General features: G+C 38.1%; 1 protein-coding gene, 1 non-coding gene and 2 pseudogenes across 3 annotated transcripts; all 4 read right to left on the bottom strand.

Moving 5' to 3' along the window:
• Positions 1–82: 82 nt before the first annotated feature.
• On the bottom strand, positions 83–2,847 carry LOC104725004 (putative anion transporter 5 pseudogene; annotated as a pseudogene). The gene is made up of 2 exons (XR_015572643.1): positions 2,478–2,847; positions 83–1,805 (listed from the first exon to the last, which is right to left on the bottom strand). The product of XR_015572643.1 is annotated as a putative anion transporter 5 pseudogene (transcript).
• Positions 2,848–2,880: 33 nt separating this feature from the next.
• Positions 2,881–2,953, bottom strand: TRNAV-UAC (transfer RNA valine (anticodon UAC)). The gene has a single exon. It is a non-coding gene; the product is annotated as a tRNA-Val (tRNA).
• A 10,763-nt stretch (positions 2,954–13,716) lies between these two features.
• LOC104725003 (berberine bridge enzyme-like 24) lies at positions 13,717–16,318 on the bottom strand. Its single transcript, XM_087471621.1, has 2 exons — positions 15,637–16,318; positions 13,717–14,964 (listed from the first exon to the last, which is right to left on the bottom strand). The coding sequence occupies exons 1-2, from the start codon at positions 16,146–16,148 to the stop codon at positions 13,848–13,850; spliced, it is 1,629 nt and encodes a 542-aa protein (XP_087327747.1). The 5' UTR covers positions 16,149–16,318; the 3' UTR covers positions 13,717–13,847.
• A 2,817-nt stretch (positions 16,319–19,135) lies between these two features.
• LOC147934844 (uncharacterized) lies at positions 19,136–21,953 on the bottom strand (annotated as a pseudogene).
• Between the last annotated feature and the right edge of the window lie 1,061 nt (positions 21,954–23,014).

Genomic DNA, 23,014 nt, shown 5'->3' with positions numbered 1-23,014 from the left:
CTATTTGAATTTGAGTAATAAAATTATGGTGTTTTTGAAGTAAAAAAAAAAAAAAGAAACTGATAGAAGAGGAAACTGGGGATACTAAAGATTACAATTTTTTATTCATAGTATATTTGAAAGATCAACCAATCAATACTCTTTGGTGTGATTCAAGTTTATTCACCCCCAAAAAAAAATAGTACCAATAAGCCTGAGGACAACATTTCAAAACCATCAGTCAAGAACTCAAGATCTTTACTGCACACAACAACATTTTCCCTCAAAAAAATCCGAATCAATCGATCTTCGATTCAGGCTTCAAAATGTAGAATGTAGAGGCTTTTTTACTAACTAATCTTGACAAGGGTTTCTCTAAAAAGTTTTGATCTTTTCTTTTTCTCAATCAAAGATCCTTTCTCCTGTAGAGAACAGCAAAAACACAACGGAGCTAAAGATACAGAGCAAACCCGGGATGAAGAACACAGCTCTCCAGCTCTCAGGGTGTGACAAATCTGAGTAAACCAATTTAGATGCTTCAAGAAGCTTTCCAGTCAAATCGACACCAATGATTCCAGCTAATGTCCCAGCAGTATTTGAAACTCCCATCACAATTCCTGCATATCTTGGAGCAATATCCATATGGTTCACCGCAAAACCTGCTCTTCCTAGTGCCAAAAACCCAAGAGCCACAGAGGAACAAAGGATCACACCATTCTCGGTTCTAAATATAGGCAAAGCCATCAATGCTGCTGAAGCAACTAGGAACCCAACCGTGTTCAAGAACTTGCGGGTTCTGGTTACTGAGAGTATTCTCTTGGTGATCAAGTAGTCTGCGATAAACCCACCAACGATGGAGAACACAAACATGTTGAGGTATGGCACCATCTTTGATGAATCCATTCCTTGGAGACTGATCTGGAGTCCAAGCTCGAAATACGTTGGAAGCCAGTTCATCAACACATATAAAGCGTAATGGAATGTGAAATTGTTAACCACGATGGCCCAAACAGGTAAACTGAGCATGATTTTCTTCCACGGGATATGAGTAACTTTGTGGTGGTTTACATTAGTCGGCAACAGAGCACCTCCAAATCCAGCAGCAGCAGCTTTTGGATGCTCGGACCGAGGTGGGTCAGTAGCGTACCTAATCCAAAGTAATGACCATATAACACCTGCTAATGCCTCTGCTAAGAAAACTGATTCCGGCCCTCTAAGCTCAACTAAAGCAGGGAGAAGCCACATTCCTAAAGCTGCACCTAAATACATTCCCGATGTCGTTATGGAAACCAATCTAGACCTTTCATGAGGAGGAACCCACTGAGCCAAAACTGTGTGGATAGAAGGAAAGATGAAACCTTGAGCAACACCAACAAGTAAACGGGCAAGAACTAAAAGCCCGACTCTGTTTGGATCAAGAGGAACCAAGAAACACGTCGATGACCATAACACAAATGACAGAAGAAGAACTTTCCTTCCCCCAATTTTCTGAGCTGCCCAACCTCCAGGGACTTGAGAGCAAGCGTAGCCAACAAAGAATGTAGAAAGTATGGTTCCTTTGCTTGATTGGTTGATCCCAGCAGCATCTGCAGCGACGGTATACGCAATAGAGAAGCCAACACGCTCTATGTAACACACGCAGGTGCTGAGGAAAGTTAAGAAGACTATGACATAGCGTTGCGGGATATTCGATAACTTCATGTTAGACCTTTTCTCTGATCTAGCGCATTTATGTCATACAAAAACCCTCTAAAGCACCACCACATAAGAAAAAGAGACCAGGAGGAAAAAATAAGCTTCAAGACTCCCTAATCCACAGTCAAAATCTGCAAAGCCAGAATCGAACTGGTTAATCGTGGACATGTACAAATGACTGCAGTTAACACAAAACTTGCAAGATGATTCGAAATGACTTATGAGTAATCCTCTGATCATTAACAAAATAGACACAAACCCAATTTCTGATAATTATAGCCAACATTTGTCCCTTGTTCAGATATATAACGAGATACGTATAAATAACACAACTTTTATCCATTATTCAGTTAGGCATCCTAAAAATACACATATCAGGCTTCTCTAGACATACAATAAGGCATCTAGAATGTAGATATCAAGTCAAATCCTTCAACAAATCATAAACAGATCTTGAAAAAAAAAAAAAAAAAAAGAGTAAATCTGAAGCATAAGGGTCGTATCAAGCAAATGAATCCGTTATGCAACTTAACCAAAAAGCCTAAACTTTAGCATAAGTGATTATCTTGAATCTACTACACTTAGGGATCACAAACTTAATTCCTGATGAACATTACATTACGATTCAAATGTTACCACAAAGACTCAGTTTTGATTACAAGGCACACAAAGCCAGAAAAAAATAACGGATGCTTTCTTTCAATCGAGGAGTCTCGATTCAAGTTATACTACCAAAGAAACTAAACAATGGAATCTTCGAAACAAGTATGAAGCAGCCGAATTGTACAGTAAAATGTATTTACCTTTGTTGTTCCAAAGTCCTCAATTTTTTCTGGCAATCGAAGTTGAACTGCAAGATCGGATGAGCAGCAATGCGAATTAAGGGTTTTTACGGTAAAAGTAAAATCGAAATCGATTTAAGGAATTGGAGAGATTTGGGGGAAAATGACGGATGGGTTTTTGAGTTTTACGGTGGAGATAGCGAAAGAGAGACAGAGAGATAGAGAGAGAGAAGTAATGTGTGACGCAGTGGTCCACGGTGAAGGAGATGAGTTTTTTAGGGTTTGTGAAGAAAAAGAAGATGATGGAGGAGATCGCTTTTTTTTTTTTTTTTTTTGGGGTCAACGACGATGTCTGTGAAAGAAATTTACGTAACGGCCATTTCCTTTTGTTAATTCATTAACTAGTTAAAAAAGTGCAAAAATATGGTGCTGCCCAGGATCGAACTGGAGACCTTTTGCGTGTAAGGCAAACGTGATAACCACTACACCACAGCACCTTCTTGTTTAGAAACACAGTTTTAGCTTATTTAATAACTAAAATTATCAGAACTTTGATTTGTTGTTGAACCTTGAATTTGATAAACAAAAAAAAAAAAGGAAAAAAAGAAAGAAGTTAGAGCATGCCCATTAGTCATCCTCCAATTAGTGTCCCTAATTTTTAATAATATTAAAAATAATACTAATCTATTTTTAGATCTTCATCTCCTTGTTTTTATTTTTTCTCATCCCATTAGTCATCCCTAAATATGGGTGTCTTATGTAATTTTTGTTAAAAATGTGTTTTTAGTATATTTTATAATGGTATAAGTGTTGGTTATATAATATATGCAATATTAGGAAAATAAAACTAGAAAATGTACGTATGTAGGTATAGTAGAATACATTTACCTACATTTTATAAACTAACTTAATATTTGGATAGATATACAAAATACAAAAAATTTATTTGCTTTCGGATACATATATCTACTTTTTTCAGTTAGATTCAACCTTGTTATAAACTAAGGTATTATTTGGTTTAATTTTGGATCAATTTCATTCATCTAAACTATATAAGACTTTATGGGTTCAACCTCATTATAAAAATCTTAGTCGACATGTGAAACAATGCTGTAACTTACACAAACAGCCTATAACTTAACCAACCACAAACCCGAAAAGAAAAGATAAAAGCATTGTCTGTTCACAGAACTGACCAAAGTGTTAAAACGATTAACTTCTTGTTCTTCTACTTCACTCGGTCATCACTGTCGAAGGAACAACTTTCTCTATGATGCTTTTAAGGGCGGGTGCGCTAACAAACTTGTTATCCTCAAAGCATGACTATTAGACAATATCCCACATCGAAAGAAATAAGATTTATGGGGCAATATAAATAGTACATGGATCCCTCCACTTATTGCCAATTGGTTTTAGGTTGGATATCTATGTTTACTAATATGGTATCAGAGCTGTATTAGACAATATCCCACATCGAGAGAAATAAGTTTTGTGGGGCAATATAAATAGTACATGGATCCCTCCAGGCATAGCCAATTGGTTTTGGGTTGGATATCTATGTTTATTAATATGGTATCAAAGCCCATGGTTATGCCCAACAAGCAAATTTCCATAAAAATGGTTTCCCACCTATGTGGCTCATATAAGTGGCATGTCTTGTTGTGGATTAAAATTTCTTTCGATTGTGGGTTCACCCGTGGATGTCTAGTCCCACAAACTTCACGCTACAGATGTCCAATCCTGAGCGTGAGAGGGATGTATTAGATAATATCCCATATCGAGAAAAATAAAATTTGTGGGGCAATATAAATAGTACATGGATTCTTCCACTCATAACCAATTGGTTTTGGGTTGGATATCTATGATTAGTAATATATCCAAAAGACAAGCCTTCGTAGTCGTGACCGCCGCTTCTGACACGGAGATGAATTCTAAGTTTCTTGGAACATGTGATGGAAGCTTGGACATGAGACTCATGAGTAGGTTTGAAAATGAATCCCGGTTTAGGCATGGCTTTAGTCAAGAAACCGGAGATTCTGAGCCATTGACTCGAGGACTTCATTGAACATAGAGAAGTTTTTCGCAGAAGCAAAGAACGGGAAATCAACATTTGTGTTTCTTTGGAGACAGTTGATAAATTGATCTTGCAGGGAGGCTGAAGAAGAAGTTGGTGTTATGGTGTAGAATGAAAAATATAGAGCTAGACACGAAACAAAATAAATTGCGGGGAGTGGTTTTGAGACTCCCATCCCTGCAGCCAATAGTATATAGAACAGAGAAGCCAAACACACACACACACAATTAGGCTTCAAGAAGATGCAAAACACTATGTTATGATTATGAAAGGCTATGATAAAACAAGATCCATTAAATAAGATTGGTGATATGTTTTAACATTAATTAAGACTTTTTTTGGTCTCTTAATATATATGAAAAATTGTAAACCGATTATGATAATAATAAGTGATAGCCATCTTTCACGTGTAAAGCGTTGACTTTGTTTTAGTTTGTATCATAGGAAAACTAGAAGATAATGCACATTTAGTGGACAATATAATGCAAATACTGTAAGTTAAAAGACTCATATGGATTCAAATTAGCTTCTTGTTCTGATAGTTACTTGTGATTTTGTGATAAAATAGCTTAAGACATAAATTAACCTCTATACGATGTTGTCAGAGTCTTGTTCTGTGCGATGTTGACGTCCGTAATGGCGCAACACTGAAGGCAGTGACGTTGTAGTTTCTTTTAATGTATTTTTGTGTAAATCAGGGCACAATAGTTGATCGAATAGACTACAATATCGAAAACATTTATTACATCGATTAAGGAAGGCTATATAAAACAATTACAAAAGGTTTGACTCTTTACAAAAAACTCGTAACATTTCGTGAATATCACAGATTTGCGACCTTCAAGAATTCAAAGAGAAGTCAAAGATTGAATGATAGTGCTCTGTTCTTTTTAGGCAAAAGTTTGTTGAGAAGTAAAACTGAAAACGTTTGGAATAGCTACATTATATCTACGAGTGTCAAAATAGTTCCAATTTATGAATCAACCCAAACCAAATCAATCCAAAAACTTATTGGATTGATAGTTTGAGTTTTATATCATATCAAATCAAGATTGCATTATTTTTTAATAATAATACATGCATCAAGGAAAAGTAATAGTAAAGCCCTGTTCGTTTGGTGAACTATACATAATATCTATATATAGTATCTAAACGCAGTATCTGGACGCAACATCTAGATAATGTTTGTTTGTGTTATTGGTTCATGTGTCCATAAATTGTATCTAGATGCAATTATGTTTGTTTTGTAAGTTGATATTTGTATTTAGATACAATATATGTAAAAGACCAAAAACGCAAATTTGCGGTTTTGGCGTGAAAACGTGATTTTGCAGTTTTGGCGGAAAAACGTGATTTTGCGGTTTTGGGGAAAAATGTAATTTTACGAGTTTGGCGAGAAAAACGAGATTTTGCGGTTTGGGAAAAAACGAGATTTTGCAGTTTTGACGTAAAAACAAGATTTTGCATTTTTTGCTTGAAAACGTAATTTTGTGAGTTTGGCAGAAAAACGAGTTTTTGCGGTTTTGGCGGAAAACCGATATTTTGCGATTTTGGCAGGAAAATGAGATTTTGCGAGTTTGGCGGAAAAATGAGATTTTGCTGTTTTTTCGGGAAAACGAGATTTTGCTGGTTTGGCGAGAAAAGAAAATTTTGCATTTTTTTGCGGGAAAACGTAGTTTTGCGTTTTTGACGGAAAAACGTAATTTTGCGGTTTTGGCGGGAAAACAAGTTTTTGTGTTTTTGCATTTTTGGCAAAAAAACGAGATTTTGCGGTTTTGGCGGGAAAACGAGATTTTACGGTTTTACCAATTATAGATGAGTTTACGTCATCCAAACTCTCCAAAAAATCTAGATACCTAATCCAGTTCATTTCTTAATTGTCACTAAACGAACAATAACATGCATTTTTATCCAGATACTGCCTCTGGTTAACCAAACGAATAACACCTAATAATAATCTATTAAGGAGATCAGTTCATAATGAAAATGAACTTGTAAACGAAGAAATCTGACAGAAAATATTGCTTAACATATTTCATTACATTTATGACTTGAAGGATCTATCTTCACCTCGCTCCCTAGACATTCAGCTTCTAGATTGTGCATTTAAAAGAGCAAATGTATGTATCTAAGGTTCCAATCATCTTTAAGATGATAGGGTACATACAACGAGACTTGCACGTCATGCAAAATGGGCGAGATACACTGTTACTGAGAACCACCTCAAATGATTCGTCCGTAACCTTTATTATGCTTTTTGGCATGAGCCCTGTAAAGTCTCCTAGCACACAATCCAAATGCAAACTAGCTTGGTGGTCGTTACATGTGTAAAACCATGTCTTTGGATTGGTTTCTTTCTCACAAATCTCACATCAGTATTTACCACTTGCTTTTTCGCCATAGCATAGTATGAGAGGTTGATCATCAACTCTATGCTTTACAACTCTTGGTAAAGTAGCGCATCTAAAATCTAAAGAAAATCCACAATCATATTCAATGCATCTAAGCATATCAAATGAATATTCATTGCAACTATTGCATTATCTTCTTTCATTTTGTGAAGTGCAATATGTGGGGTGATGGGGATGACTTGGGTGGAAAAATGGCTCAGAAATTGAACCGCACCAAACATTGAACGCCTTTCTCCCATCATGATAAAATAAACCATTAGTATTTATATAACAAGCATCACAAATAAAGAAGGCATTGTTTGTAACTAGAGTTAGCCGATCATTGTGTAGCACATGCCATTTTCTTTTTGGAGATTTAAGCAGTTTTGGTGGAGAATAAATCACAACCGATACAATCATAGAAGGGTTGGAGAAATATTGGATGGGTGCATGCATTACAACGCTTGTTGTCCTCACATAGAATACTTAGTGTGGAGTTTCAGGTAATGCTCTTTGTGGCTGAAATGTTGTATTGTTTTGTCATCTATCATTACATATGGATCTATGTCTTCTGTTTCTCCTTCGAGTTCTTTCCCGTTCCATACATCTTTTTTTGTAGCACATTTTGAATGGACAACATAACCATGACACCTCTGACAAGAATAATCCCCACAAGTCCAATCCACTTTCTGGCGACAAACTCCACACACTGAATTCACAACACCAAGAATAGAAGTGCCAGAAATACGATGATCATGTCGATTAATGTTTATGAGGCGTGGAAGGCCGAAACAGTCTTTATGAATCATGAAATCACATTGAAAGCATACATAAGGGCTCCGATCTCCATTCAGACCGCATGCATTACATATAAAATAATTGAGTCTTGGGAGAATGGTGATCATGAGATTTCAGATCTAGAAGAGATTGCGGTGGTGGGTATAAAACACAACGCATATCCAAGCTAAAGTTACAAGAAGAGCAGTGATAAAACATTTTCATCATCAGCCATTCTTCCGCAAAGAAGACATTTTCCATCAGAATAGTCTAGTGGTTGACCTGTGTGGAGCTTAAGAAAGTGTAAGGAGTGGTAAGAGTAGTTTACTTCCAAAGGATGTTTTAACTTAGATGTTATTTGTCATACACAATCCGCATGGAAGGCTAAATCACATTCCTTACATTTGTAAGAAAACCCATCACTAGTCTTCCCGCATTTAGCATCAAAATCAAACTTGATCCGCTCCTTGAGAAGGGTGAGCTTGTGATGATGCAGCTCAAAATTGTCAATAACCTCCGGTGGTGGGTACTTGGCGCAATATAGATCAACTTCGAACCAATCCAAATCAAATATAGGTTCGACAGTCAATAACCTCCAGTGGTGGGTGCTAATGTCAAGCCACAAGCCCAACAACAAGCTCAGGTCCAACAACAAGAAACAGCCCAAGTCTCACACAAAGGTCAACGGTTCAAAACCCCTCAAGAGTGCGACAGGTCACTGCAACCTTCTCTGCAACACAAGAAGACAAATGTGCAGGTTACACAAAAGGAACAACTGATCAAACCTGCGGATTCCTTGAATATGGTACTATCAAACCGTTTTGGTCCCATAGAAGCAAGTGGCTAGATGATTGACATATGTCACAAGATCCTACATTGTATCAAGGATCTAGAATGTTTTTTAGGTAGTATAAGTATCAACATCTTGTATAAGCAAAAGCTAAGTTTGATTCAATACAAAGTTTACCTACTTTCAAACTTCTTTATTGTTTATTCACATGGTATCCGAGCTTCTCAAACCTTAATTGGTGCTGTAATGGCAGAGAATCCTGGTTCCTATCCTTTTCCTTCCACTCTTCATGTTGCTAGCTCAGTTAACATTAAACTGAGTGACAGAAATGATCTTCTCTGGAAAACCCAATTTGAGTCGTTGCTTCGGTGTCAGAAGCTTCTCGGGTTCTTCAATGGGTCAATCCCACAACCATCGGCGGTTACAGTCACCAACACCAACAATCACGCCGTTGAAGCTCCAAATCCGGTATATGAAGAATGGATCTACACGGATGAGCTAATCAAGTCCTGGATCTTTGGTACTCTCACCGAGGAAGTGCTCGGTCTTGTTCACGCCCTGACCACATCTCAAGATGTTTGGCTCGCCCTTGCTGGTAACTTTAACAAAAGCTCCACTGCTCGAGAGTTTGATCTCCGTTGTTGACTTCAACTTCTGAACATCAAAAGTAAAACTTTTACCGACTACTGCTGTGAGTTTCGAGCTGTGTGTGATAATCAGAGGTTTATTGGTAAACCGGTGGATGAAAATATGAAGATTTTCACCTTTCTTAACGGGCTGGGCCGTGAATATGATCCAATAACAACTGTCCTCCAAAGCTCTATGTCTCGCACTCTGGCCCCGACGTTCGACGATGTCGTTTCAGATGTCTCTGGCTACAACTCGAAGTTACAAGCATATGAAGCTCACTCCGATGTTTCACCTCATCTTGCCTTTCATACCCAACGAGGTGGATACTCTGGCTCCAGACAGAGGGGTCGTGGCTCTGGTCGTGGAAGGGGCGGATATTCTACTCGTGGTAGAGGTTTCTCTCAACAAGTCAGCTCCTCCGGTTGGAATCAATCTGGTAACTCCTCTCGTCCTGTTTGTCAGATATGTGGCCGTACTGGTCACGTTGCTCTCAAATGCTGGAATCGATTTGACAACTCTTATCAAAGTGATGATGTTCCACAAGCCCTTGCTGCTCTTCGACTTGCAGACCCCAATGGTCGAGAATGGGTCACTGATTCTGGAGCTACAGATTATATCACCTCTGCTGCTGAGTCCCTTCAAACTTCGACGCTGTATAATGGCCCTGAGAATGTAATGGTGGCAGATGGGACTTTCCAACCCATCACACACGTTGGTTCCACTACACTCACAACCCCAACAGGTAGTATTCCTCTTTATGATGTTCTTGTCTGTCCGAACATGGAGAAATCTCTGTTATCGATATCCAAGTTGTGTGATGACTATCCATGTTGTGTTTTCTTTGACTCTAATTGTGTATATGTTATTGACCTAGCAACTCAGAGGGTTGTGACAAAGGGACCACGCCGTGAAGGGTTTTATGTGTTGAAGAATGTGGAATTTGCAGCCTTCTACTCAAATCATCAGGTTGCAGCTAGTGATATGGTGTGGCATCAGCGGTTGGGACATGCTAACTTCCAGATTCTTCAACTCTTACAATCCAGCAAGGCAATCTCTCTTAATAAGAGCAGCACTACTTCTGTTTGTGAACCTTGCCAAATGGGAAAGAGCACTAAGCTTCCTTTTTCTTCCTCTAGTTCGTTTGTTAAGGAACCCTTGATCGATTACACTGTGATCTATGGGGTCCATCACCAGTTGTATCTGTTCAAGGTTTCAAATATTATGCAGTCTTTTTGGATGAATTTACTCGCTATTCTTGGATATTTCCTCTCAAGTCCAAATCTGATTTTTGTGATGTGTTTGTGGGGTTTCAAAAGCAAATTGAAAATCAGTTGGGTAGGAAGATTAAAGTATTTCAGAGTGATGGTGGTGGTGAGTTTATAAGTACTCGATTTAAATCTCATCTACGAAATTATGGGATCTAACATTTGCTCTCTTGTCCATCAACTCCAGAGCAAAACAGAATGGCTGAGAGGAAACATCGACATCTTACTGAGCTTGGAATTGTCAATGTTATTTCAGAGTAAAACTCCACTTAAGTTTTGGGTTGAAGCGTTTTATTCGGCTAATTTCATCAGCAACTTGCTTCCCTCACCATCCCTTGGTCAGCAAAGTCCTCATGAACTATTGTTTAAGCAAAAACTGGATTATTCCTTTCTCCGTGTGTTTGGCTCTGCATGTTATCCTTGTATGCGTTCTGTTACTCAACATAAGCTCGAGCCACGATCACTCCAGTGTGCGTTTCTTGGTTATAACGCACAATATAAAGGTTATCGATGTCTTTATCCTCCTAATGGACGAGTATATATTAGTCGTCATGTTATTTTTGATGAGGGTTGTTTTCCCTTCACTGATCGATACAAGGGCTTGGTAACACAACATACGACTGGTACTCTTGGTGCTTGGCAAGCCGCTGATTCCTCTACTTCGATCCGAGTCTTAACTACTATCCCAACTTACATCACCAATTCTCATCAAGATTCCCAGTGGCTTGAATATGTTGCGGAATATCCTCAGGAGGCTCCTGGTTGTGCTACTCCGTGTACAATTGCTGAGCCGGATGCCTTCTTGTCACCAAGTGCAGCTTCCTCACCGGATCAGTCTACCGTGACTATTGATGTCCTTAGTTCTCCGGATTCTGTTTCTGTTCCTCGACTGCCTGCATCCTCTACTCAGTCTGTTCATCCCATGACAACAAGGTCGCAAGCTGGTATTCATCGTCCAAATCCACGATATGCCCTTGTAGCTAGCAAAACCATTCCTTCTCTTCCTCAAACCGTTGCCGAGGCGTTAAACCATCCTGGTTGGCGGCAGGCTATGTTGGATGAACTCAACTCTATCTATGAGAATCACACTTGGGACTTGATCCCTCCGAAAAAAGCGATGAACATATTGGGGTGTTGATGGGTCTTTACTGTTAAGCTCAATGCAGATGGCACTGTCAACAAGTTGAAAGCTCGCCTTGTGGCCAAGGGGTTTAATCAAGAGGCTGGTGTGGACTTTAATGAGACTTATAGTCCGGTTGTGAGGACGTCTACCATTCGAATTGTGCTCTCTGTTTCCACCGCTAAGAGTTGGGATGTCACTCAGTTGGATGTGAAGAATGCTTTTCTTCATGGAGATTTACAAGAAAATGTCTATATGATCCAACCTCCAGGTTTCAAAGATGTTAACAAACCGACTCATGTTTGTTCCCTACGCAAGGCTCTTTACGGTTTAAAACAGGCTCCCAGGGCCTGGTTTGATAAATTCAGTAACTATCTTCAAGAATTTGGGTTTGTGTGTAGCAAAGCTGATCCCTCATTGTTCACTTATCGTCGAAATGGTGACACGATGGTCCTCCAGTTGCATGTGGATGACATTTTGCTGACAGGTTCGAATCCTACACTATTTAAATCCCTGATTGCTGAGCTTAGTTCTCGGTTTGCAATGAAAGACTTAGGGAATATACACTACTTCCTGGGTATTCAAGCACATGCTCTTCCTCATGGTCTGTTTCTCCATCAAGAAAAGTATATTGAAGAGATCTTGCACCATGCTAATATGTTCACTTGCAACTCTGTTCACACTTTGCTGCCTTTGCGCCTTGATCATGTTTTCAAGGATAATAAGCCATTTTCTAAGCCCTCTTACTTCAGAAGTCTTGCTGGGAAGCTTCAATACTTGACCATTACTCGTCCTGATATTCAGTTTGCTTTTAACTTCATTTATCAATGAATGCACTCTCCCTCTGAGTCAGATTTAGGTCTCCTCAAACAGATTCTTCGCTATCTCCGTGGCACTTCGAAAATGGGTTTGCATCTCTACAAGAACAGTCCTCTACATCTTGTTTCCTACAGTGATAGTGACTATGCGGGGTGTAAGGATACTCGTCGATCTACTTCTGGGTTCTGTGTTTTATTGGGCACGAATATTGTGTCCTGGTCTGCAAAGAGTCAACCTACAGTTTCTCGGTACTCCACAGAAGCTGAGTACCGTGCTCTCGTTTCCACTGCTTCTGAACTCACCTGGACTGCTTTGGTTCTACGAGATCTTGGTATCTCTCAATCATATGCTGCTCTTCTCCATTGTGATAATCTTTTTGCAGTCCACTTGTATGCAAATCCTGTTCTTCACAATCGTTCCAAACACTTTGATGTTGATTATCATTATGTCCGTGAACAAGTAGCACTTGGTCTCCTTGAGGTTCAATACATTCCAGCCGAACTGCAACTTGCTGATATCTTCACCAAGTCCCTTCCATGACCATCCTTTCAACGCTTACGACACAAACTGAATGTGCGTCTTCCCCCCCACACTCAGTTTGCGGGGGGGGGGGGGGGGGGGGGGCTGTTAATGTCAAGCCACAAGCCCAACAACAAGCTCAGGTCCAACAACAAGAAACGGCCCAAGTCTCACACAAAGTTCAACGGTTCAAAACCCCTCAAGAGTGCGACAGGTCACTGCAACCTTCTCTACAACACAAGAAGACAAATGTGCAGGTTACACAAAAAGAACAACTGATCAAACCTGCGGATTCCCTGAACATGGTACTATCAAACCGTTTTGGTCCCATAGAAGCAAGTGGCTAGATGATTGGCAGATGTCACAAGATCATACATTGTATCAAGGATCTAGAATGTTCTTTAGGTAGTATAAGTATCAACATCTTGTATAAGCAAAAGCTAAGTTTGATTCAATACATAGTTTACCTACTTTTAAACTTCTTTATTGTTTATTCACAGTGGGTACTTGGCACAATATAAATCAGAATTGTTGTATCCACATCAGACTAAGATCGAACCAATCCACCTTTTTCCAGTAATGATATAGTTATACTTTTACTAGTCTAATCATACACAACTATTCAAATAATATTTCTCCAATATATTTTTATGACTGATTTCATCATTCAAAGTTCTCTACCGACGAACAAATTCAAATATATAAAAAGTTGATTTATCATAAAAAAAAATGTTGTAGTACATTATCCTTTTAATTCTCTTCGAAAACTTTTCCTCGTCTCTTTATGGTTACATTTCAGAGATATATATGTTTTTGAAAGCCAGAGTATGGCGACTTCTTTCACCAAAGTATTTTGTGATTTCAATATAAAAAATATTTAGAGGAACACTTTTATTTCTCATGCATGACTTTATTATTTTTGCTACAACAACTTGAGAAATACACAAGAATCATTATATGATTTCTTCTAGTTTTTTCTTATTTGATGATATAAAAGTTGTCGATCGCTACACCATAGGTGGAATGCTCTGCTCATATCTGAAGAAGTTCTCTGGATCAACCTTTGTTTTAATCTTCACCAGTCTGTTGTAATTGTCTTTGAAGTACTTAGCTCCCCAGGTTTTAGCTTCTATAGAGTTAACCTTTGCGTTGTTCATGTTCTGTCCCAGGTCTAGATCTCTGTAGTTCACATATGCTTGTCTTGGATTACTTGAGACATAAGGCGCCATGTAACTGTACAACTCTCTGATCCAGTTGATGTGTCTACTCGGTCTCTTGTCATTCTCTGGCCAGTTCGTTTGATAGAGAATCAAAAAGAGGATTCCTTTTCTATGCGGAAATGGGATCTCAGATTCAGGGATTCTCGCCATCATACCACCGTAAGGAGTCCAATTCAGAAACGGTGTGTCTTCTTTAATCAATCTTTTAAACATTCCTTTAAGTCCTAAAGGAGAGATAGGTTCTTTAACGAAATCAGACTTGGCTTTGAAGTAATTTTTCCCTAAAGGAGACTGGAGCTGAAGCAAAACATCAATAGAAGAACCATTTGCAAATCCACCATTGCGAAGAGCGGACTCAATCCAGCTCATTTCGGTACAATCCAGATCAGTCAACCCTAGTTCTGGAAAGACCTTATTCATAACCTTCATCAAGGTGACTTTCTCGCCAAGAAACTGACCTTTGTAGGACATCATCACAGTCCTGTTTCCTTTGTTTCCAACGGCAGTGAATTCAACTCGGATGTGTAGCTCTTCCATAACCTTGGATGCGATTCTTTGCCACTTTGAAATGATCTTCATCCCTGGGTCTTGTTTTGGCGTTTTGGTAACGGTGAACATGGTTAGGGTCTCAGGAACAGGAACTAGCTTGATCTTCCATGCTAGAACTATACCGAAACTAGCTCCACCGCCTCCTCTAAGTGCCCAAAAGAGATCCTCACCCATCGAGGTTCTGTTGAGTAATTTACCATTAGCATCAACCATCTTCACGTCTAGAACATTGTCTCCCGCAAGACCATACTTCCTCATCAAGGAACCGTATCCACCGCCTGTCATATACCCACCTATGCCTACGCTCGTGCACAAACCCGCGGGAAATCCATGGACCTTGCTCTTCTCTGCAATTCTGCAGTTAAAAGTAAAAAAAAGGTAACGTTAATAAGCTAAGCGAAAATAATATAAACAAATAATTTTGGTTAAAAATGAATATATACATACAAAGAGTTAAAAACAGAATCTACTATGGCCCGTGGATTTCGGAGCATAAGCAATAGTAAATAGTTTATTCGGCTCATGCCATAATGCCATAGGCCGGCCTAGCATCCTGAACTCTTGTTCAGTTGTTCTCATGCATGCCTCGGCTAATTAGCTTATTTCTTATTTGATAAAAATGAAACTGTAAAGCATAATATATTTTGGTTATAAATATATATGTTTTCTAAATAATTTTAGTTAGCTGTAAGTATAAGTTTTTTTGTTATATGAACATGTATTTTTTGTAAATATAATTAGAGAAATAATTTTCAATTAATTAAATAAATAAATTGAATTGCTTGATGATGGCCTTTGTCAATATCATACAAGTTGTAGATGCAGACAACGACAGTTTCGGTCTACATATCTGTTTGACAGCTTATTCTGCTATCTTTTAGCATTTTAAACAAAATTATTTCGTTTGGAGAGTTACGTTGACATTAAAAAAAAAAGTATAAAGTCAAACTAGAGAGATATTAAATATATCACATGATCGTTTATAGAAAGATAATCATATTATGCATTTATTAGCCAATTGTATTACCTGTAGTAAAGCTCTCCAAGCGTAGCACCAGCTTGAACCCAAGTACTATTGTCTTCAATATCAACATCGATTTGTCTCAGTTTCGAAAAATCTATCAATATAAACGGTGTTTCGATCCGTGAAACAAAAGACATGGCCTCGAAGTCATGACCACCGCTTCGAACACGAAAATGAATCCCTAGTTTCTTGGAGCAAATGATGGAAGCTTGAACTTGAGACTCATGAATCGGCCTGAATATGAACCCCGGTTTAGGCATAGATTTTGCCAAGAACCGAAGATTCTGAGCCGTCGATTCAAGAACTTGGTCAAACATAGAGACGTTTTTCGCGGGAGCAAAGAGTGTTGTCTCGAGTGGGAAATCAACATGCGTGTTTGTTTTGACACAGCTGATGAATTCATCTTGCAGCAGGGAGGCTGATGAAGAAGAGATTGGTGTTATGCAATATAATGAAAAATATAAGACTAAAAATGATATACAAGAAATTGTAGGGAGTGGCTTTGAAATTCCCATCCTTGCAGCTTACAGGTTTTGCAAGAGAGAAAGCAAAACACACAGTTAGGCTTTCAAGATGGAAATGAATGTGTTTTAGTGTCAATGAAGAAATATGTGTGTATATATATACACTTTATAAAGACTTATCAAATAAAGATTCATTTAATCATTGTGATCGAAGAAGACCCGTTAAAATTAGTCAAGTCTGACGAAATAAATAGACTTAACTTGGGATGTAACTAACGTGCTTAAGCGGGTTAACACTAATGAGTAATGACGATTATTTTTTCATGATACGACCGGCGTTGCGTAAAGACGACTCGGCGGGCTATGTTTACATTATTTGACAGGTTCCGTGGTCAAACGATTCTGTTATGACATTGACGCGAAATTTTTTCGTCATAACTTGAAAATGTTGGCTTTGTTTTAGCTTTTTTGTTATGGAAAAATTGTAAGTTGACGAACAACTGCATTCAAGTAAAAAAATTCGTACAGATGCCCTAGAATAGGTCCTTTTCTCTCTATGTTTTTTGTTTTAACCAAATTTAGACTCGGTAAAATGGATCCTTTAAGGAAAAAGTTTCCAAAGATATGAACCCCACCAACCCCTAGGCACTTGAGATAGTTGCCCCCTTGCCGGTCTTTAAAGCAATGCCGGCCCATGAATGGATGTGTTTAAAGCCATGTTTTAAAAATCGTTAGGCGTTGATCGGGCGATGAGCGTCTAGCGCCTAATCAATTAAGCGGGGATTACGCGGGAATTAATCGGAGACTAATTTTAGGTATTTTTTATGTAGATATACGTATAATATGTTAAAGTTGTGAATGTTAACCGAAGTTGTAGCGTAATCTAGTGGTTTGTGAATTAAACACTGTGAACGACGGTTTGACACTAGGTAGTGTATTTTTTGCCTATTTTCTTAGAATTACACTTAATTATAAACGAAATGACGAATATACCCCTGTCTTTCTCCCTGTGTGTCTACGACCTGTATAACCCTAATCAGTGCCGCTTTTTTTTTCTTTTTCTAAGCGGTTTCTATTATTTTTGTTGTAGATTTAGTACGTCCCTACATCATAGATCTACAAAGAAAAACATATTTCAAACTAAAAAACGTGAAAAACTTAATTATTTGAAAATTTCCGATTTGTTTGCCTCATAGGATGAAATCGCGACGGTTACCGTCCGCCAAGCGTATAATCGGCGATTAATCAGCCTCGGCGGCCGCGTTTTTGAACAGGAGTTTAAAGCAACACTAAAAAGATAAATACAAAAAAATAAAAATAAATTAAACAAAATTATACATATGTCCCTCCTGAGAGCGAGTGGAATAGCCTTGTGAGTTAGCCTGCGACTTCGGTTTATCTGGATAATATGGTTTGGGTAGTTCTGTTATTTGGTTATATATATATATATATATATATATATATATATAGATATTTGTTTTTATAATTGTTTGTGTGCCTGAAAATTTTTAAGAGCATCTCCATCTATGGTCTTTCAGAGTATATTAACAAATTTCTTAACATCAAACACAATTAAAATTAAATGAAAATGTAATAAAGTTAACCATCGATATTAAGTTAAGCATTTTTAGGATTATTGAGGATTATGTATGTGTTAATTTATGATTGGTTGAACTAACACTACAAGAAAACAAGCGATTTACGACTGCACTAATAGTCGCTACTTCATGCATAACGAATAAGTTACGACTAATAACTGTTGTCGTAAATCGATAGTCGGTAAGGAAATTCAGTTGTAACATAGTCGGTAAATAGCGACAAAATTACAACTATGTCGCGTAGTCGTAAGTTAGTCGTTAATTTTTACGACTATTTAATGACAATGTTACGATTAATAAAATGTGAACAGAAGTAGTTTACGATTAGTTTGAGAATAGTTGTGATTTCGTTGTTAAATTATGCGACTACGTGGCTACTATTGGACGACTATTTGACGACTATGTTACGACGACTTTAAGCCAGGTTTAATGACTGGTTTAACGACTATAATGATTAAAATATAATTGTTTTGTTTTGTTTTATAATTCGAATTTGTAATCAAAGAGAAACCTAAAATTCACATTTTTAATAACCAAAAGTTCACCACAATAGTAATATGTTCACCACATTAGCAATTACAAAAAGAGAACCAAATTGATCAATCAAAAACCATGATTGACACATCATCCCAAAGTGACAATTTCATAATTACCAAAAGAGAACCAAAATGATCAATCAAAAACTATGATTGACAAATTCATTAGAGTTAAGCAATAGAGATAAGTAGCCTAAGAAGTAACCTAAGAAGTAGGTGTTCTTTGTGTTGGAGAGGCGGTGGATGCATCACCTGATTCAGACACAAGGAATTCCACAAAGGCTGGATCAGTTTTGCGCAAGTAGTTTTCCAAGTGCTCTATCTTCTTTTGTTGCTCGATCTCATATATCTTAGCTTGTAAGTTTTTCTCATAAGTTGAGAAGATCTTTTCAGCTTTTCGATCGACATATGTACCATCTGGCCTTGTATGTGTCTATTTGAAAACCTCACCAAGACTCACCGGTCTCCCAAGTTTCTCTTCCTGGAATGTTACAAAAACAAAATAAAGGTTAAGCCATAAGTTAAAGCTACAAAAAAAACTTAAGACATAAGTTAAAGTTACTCACCAAGCCGTGTTTCACTTGTTGATACGATGCTGGCCAGATAAGTGCGAGTGTGGACCGAGACCATTACATTCTGACATACGAGCATTGGAATAGATTGGACTCCTTTCCTGTGCTTCTTCAGTATCCCACTGTGCAACCATTGTTTTCCAGAGTTCACCCGCGATCCATTTAGGTTGCACTCGACTAGTCCTAGCATCGCTTACCATGTTTTTCATCCGGCGTTGACATATCTCATAGAAAAAATGTTGCATTGTCCCTGTTATCAATGGATCCCAAGTGTGTGGTTTCTAGGGAAAAAGAAAATAGAATTAAGTTAGTGATAAACAACAATGAAAACCTCAAGAGGAATGATATATGACAGAAAACTATACCGCAAACTCAAGGAAGTATCTTTCTCGTCTCTCCGGAGGCACACAAGACCAATTATAGTATGGACCATTAAATTTGTTTGTAAAAACCTTAGTAATCTTCCGCACCAGTTGTGATTTGGCATCACGAGTAAACCTCATAACATAAGAATCAAGTCAGAATAAAATAACTGATGAGAGACTACTAAACATAAGAATCACATGTACTCTTCTAGTTCCTACTCCTCTAACATAAGAATCACATGTATTCTTCAACCGAGTTGTGTGTCATCTAAAAGCAACGAGTTCATCGACTCTAATCTAGAAGAAAACATATGAAAACATGTCGAATTCTAGATAGTAAGTGTAACATACCAAGTCGTGTTAGGCTTCGGTTCCGGAGAGAGGACGATTGTAAAGGTATGACGGTCCGACACCATAAGAATAGCGTTAAGAGCCCTCAACGTGTCCTCCTGGAGTTCTGGCAACACTGGGTCTGACTCATCGAAGTTGTTACCTTGAGAAGAAGGATGACTTTGAGCGTGAGAGTTCTGAGCTGGAGATCTCGCAAAATCATGCAAAGGATTCGATCGAACCGGAGGATTGTTCTGAAATTCTGGTAATGACCGAGTTGGTTTGTCATCAACGCTTTGATTCACAGAGTTCTGAAATAGAGTCTCCGGTGGTGGATAGTTTCTCACCTGCGGTGCGGCTGACGTCGAGAGTTGGGGAGAAACGCGGACTTGTTCTTGAGGCATCTAAGGCATAGGATTTTGAGCCGCCGGTGTGAAGTTGTATTGAGGCGGTAGAGGGTTGATTTTTCTCACCTTCGACGGAGGGTTAGAGCTATCGGGTCAGAGAGGACCGTTGGGGACAACATTCCTCTTTCGTCCAGGCTTCTTAAGAGGAGGCATCTTGAGAATCGGCAGAAGATGAAGGATGGTGAGAAATGAGATTGAGAGAATCGGCGATTGGAGATTCAGAGATATGGAGATTGAGAGATATGGCGATTGAGAGAATCGGTAGAAGGAAGATGAAGGTGAGAAATGAGCGATTAGGGTTGAAAAATTAGGGTTATCTCGTTTGTTAGGGTTATGGGCTGGACCGCGTAAATGGATTCCCGGGTTTAATTAAACCAAAATGTTTTAAACTTACTCGCTTATTAGTCGCGGATCAGTTGGTGCAAAATGTTATAAAAAATTGGGCTTATTTTGGAGTCCAAAATCTGGTCCAACACGTAATTTAAACCCAATATTTTGAATTTAGTCACTTGTTTGTCGCCAATCAGTAGCCAAAATTAATTTTATAAAAAACATATAATTTAATTTAGTTTACATATTATTTAAAGCATACTACTTATATAAACACTACATAATATATTGATCATTTTAAATTTACAAAACATTACTTACATATATACTTACTATAATAAAAATTATATTTTCTATTTTTAATAATTAATTAATTAAGACATGGTGCACCTAAAATTATATAACAATAAGTATAGATATGGTAAAGCAAGCATAAAAAAATTGATATTACTTACATATAGTTTGTTTGTACCTTTGTATATGAGAATAATATGAGAATGCCACAACATGATGCTTGTATTTATAGTTTATATGTGAAGAATGCCAAAACATTAGTCGCTATTTAGTTGCCCAATTAGCGACTAATAGAGAGAGTCGCTACTTAGTTGCCAAATTAGCTACTTTGATGCAACAAAATTAAGTTTTTCCATTTAGTCGTATAATGGTCGTTAATCAACGACTACAATACCGACCATTGTATTTGGTCGGCAAATAACATCTGAGTTACAACTAATGTTACGCAGTTGTAACTTGGTCGTAACATAGTTGGCAAGTAGTTGGGAAATTAAGCGACTACGCGTTTAGTCGCCAATCGTAGTCGTAAATACCCTGTTTTCTTGTAGTGTAATTAACAAAAAAGGAATAAAATAGCTGCCTATTTTTTTATCTGTCTCGTGATCTTTATCAAAAATCTGAAATCTGTGAGGAAGGTTCGATCTGTTGAATTGAGAGAAGATATGAGTCGGAAATAGGCTTTTTTTTTATCTGTTGTTATCATCATTCATGCGACGCCGGTGACCATAGATGATTTCTCACCAAATCGGAAAGTAACAAATCTTTGTGTTTGGTTTAAGGAAACGACCCGACCATTTTTTTCTTTTTAATATAATAATTAACTAATGATCTCATACTCACTAACAACCTAAAAAAATTCAAATCAAACAACAGAAATAACCAACATTAATCCATCAATTATCCTACATACTTAAATAACCAATATCAATATTCCAAGACAAATCCAGCAATTCCAAAAAAATAACATAAACCAAGGAACCAACAATCCTAGGAAAAATTCTAAAGACCCAACTCAAGCAACTTAACAAAAGTCAGACAACACATCAACGAGCCTCTAGAACATCCTCCTCTTCATTGACTTGATTCCACGATCACACTTTGCCTTTACCTGCACCACAAACAACAATTAAGATGCGTGAGTATTATCATAAATACTCAGTGAGGTGATCCTCCCATTTACTCGGCTATACACACAAGCGAAAAGATAAACACAAACAATACACAAAAGCAAGCAAACCTGACAACTTTGAACTCATCAATCGTCACCGCACCATTGCGTCGATGGACATACTCCTTGCATCGACCGATGCAACGCCCATGCGTCGACTGATGCACTCCTGGTATCGAATGATGCACTCATTGCATCGACCGATGCAGCCTCGCGTCTCCATCAAATCCCTAGCCGCGTCGACCAATGCACTCATTGCAATGATCAATACGGTCGCGCGTCTTCATCAAATCCTTAGCTGCGTCTACCGATGCACACCCTGCATCGATCAATGCAGTCGCCCGAAGCACAGCTGAACACGATCTCCTCCGACTCCTCTCTGTTTCGTGATGCCAAAACCGCCTTATAAAGGCCACAAACACCACGGCAAACACTCACAAACAAGCAATCAACACCCAAAATCACACAAAACTCACATCTAATCGCTTACATCAACCATGGTCCCGCACTCACCTCTTGTTTTGGTTGAAACTGATGAAGAACAACAAGATCCAAGCCTTCCAACTAGCTCTACTCGACACCCATACTCAGACCTTCTTTTCCACGTTCCAAACACACCAAAACAGGTACATAAACCTTCTTCTCTGCTCACAAAACGATCTCACCAAGAATTCTCTTTCTCTCTTCTCTTTAGATGAAAAACGACCAACCAAAGGCTCTAGGGCATTGATTCACCTTATATATGAACCCTAGAGTTGTTCCGTTAAACCGCGTCGAACCGGAGACATTGAAAATAACCCGAGTGCGACCCGCACAACTGCATCGATCGATGCCTAACCCTTGGCATCAATCAAACCGGAAATCCGGTTCGCGGGTGTTACAACATTTCTCTGATTTGAAGTGTAGATCGTGTTGATTTAGGGTTATATTTATGTATTTTAAATTGGAATTGATGTTTAGCAAATTTAGGGTTTTCGAATTAATAATAGTAAAATTAGTTTGCTTGATTTTGATCCGTTTTTTTCTCTATTTGTTTGGTGAGATTAATTAGAAAACTTGCAACAAATTGTAGAGATATTGAAATAGAGATATTGTGTTTATGTTCTTGATCAACGTTTGTGTTTATGTTCTTGATCAATGTTTGTGTTTATGTTCATCTAAAGCTTGAATCGTTTGTGTTCTCTTCTGTTATCAATGATCAAGTTTAATTGATTAGTCTAAAGAAAATTCATGGCATTTATAGGTTGGAGAAGAGAGTCCTCAAGCCAAAAATCCTCGGAGGTTGTTGTATGTGTTCTCTAAAAATATGATAAAATG

This window comes from Camelina sativa, chromosome 11 (assembly GCF_030686135.1).
Source record: "Camelina sativa cultivar CO46 ecotype springtype chromosome 11, ASM3068613v1".
Classification (NCBI taxonomy): Eukaryota; Viridiplantae; Streptophyta; class Magnoliopsida; order Brassicales; family Brassicaceae; genus Camelina; species Camelina sativa.
This window is presented reverse-complemented; position numbering and strand designations above follow the sequence as displayed.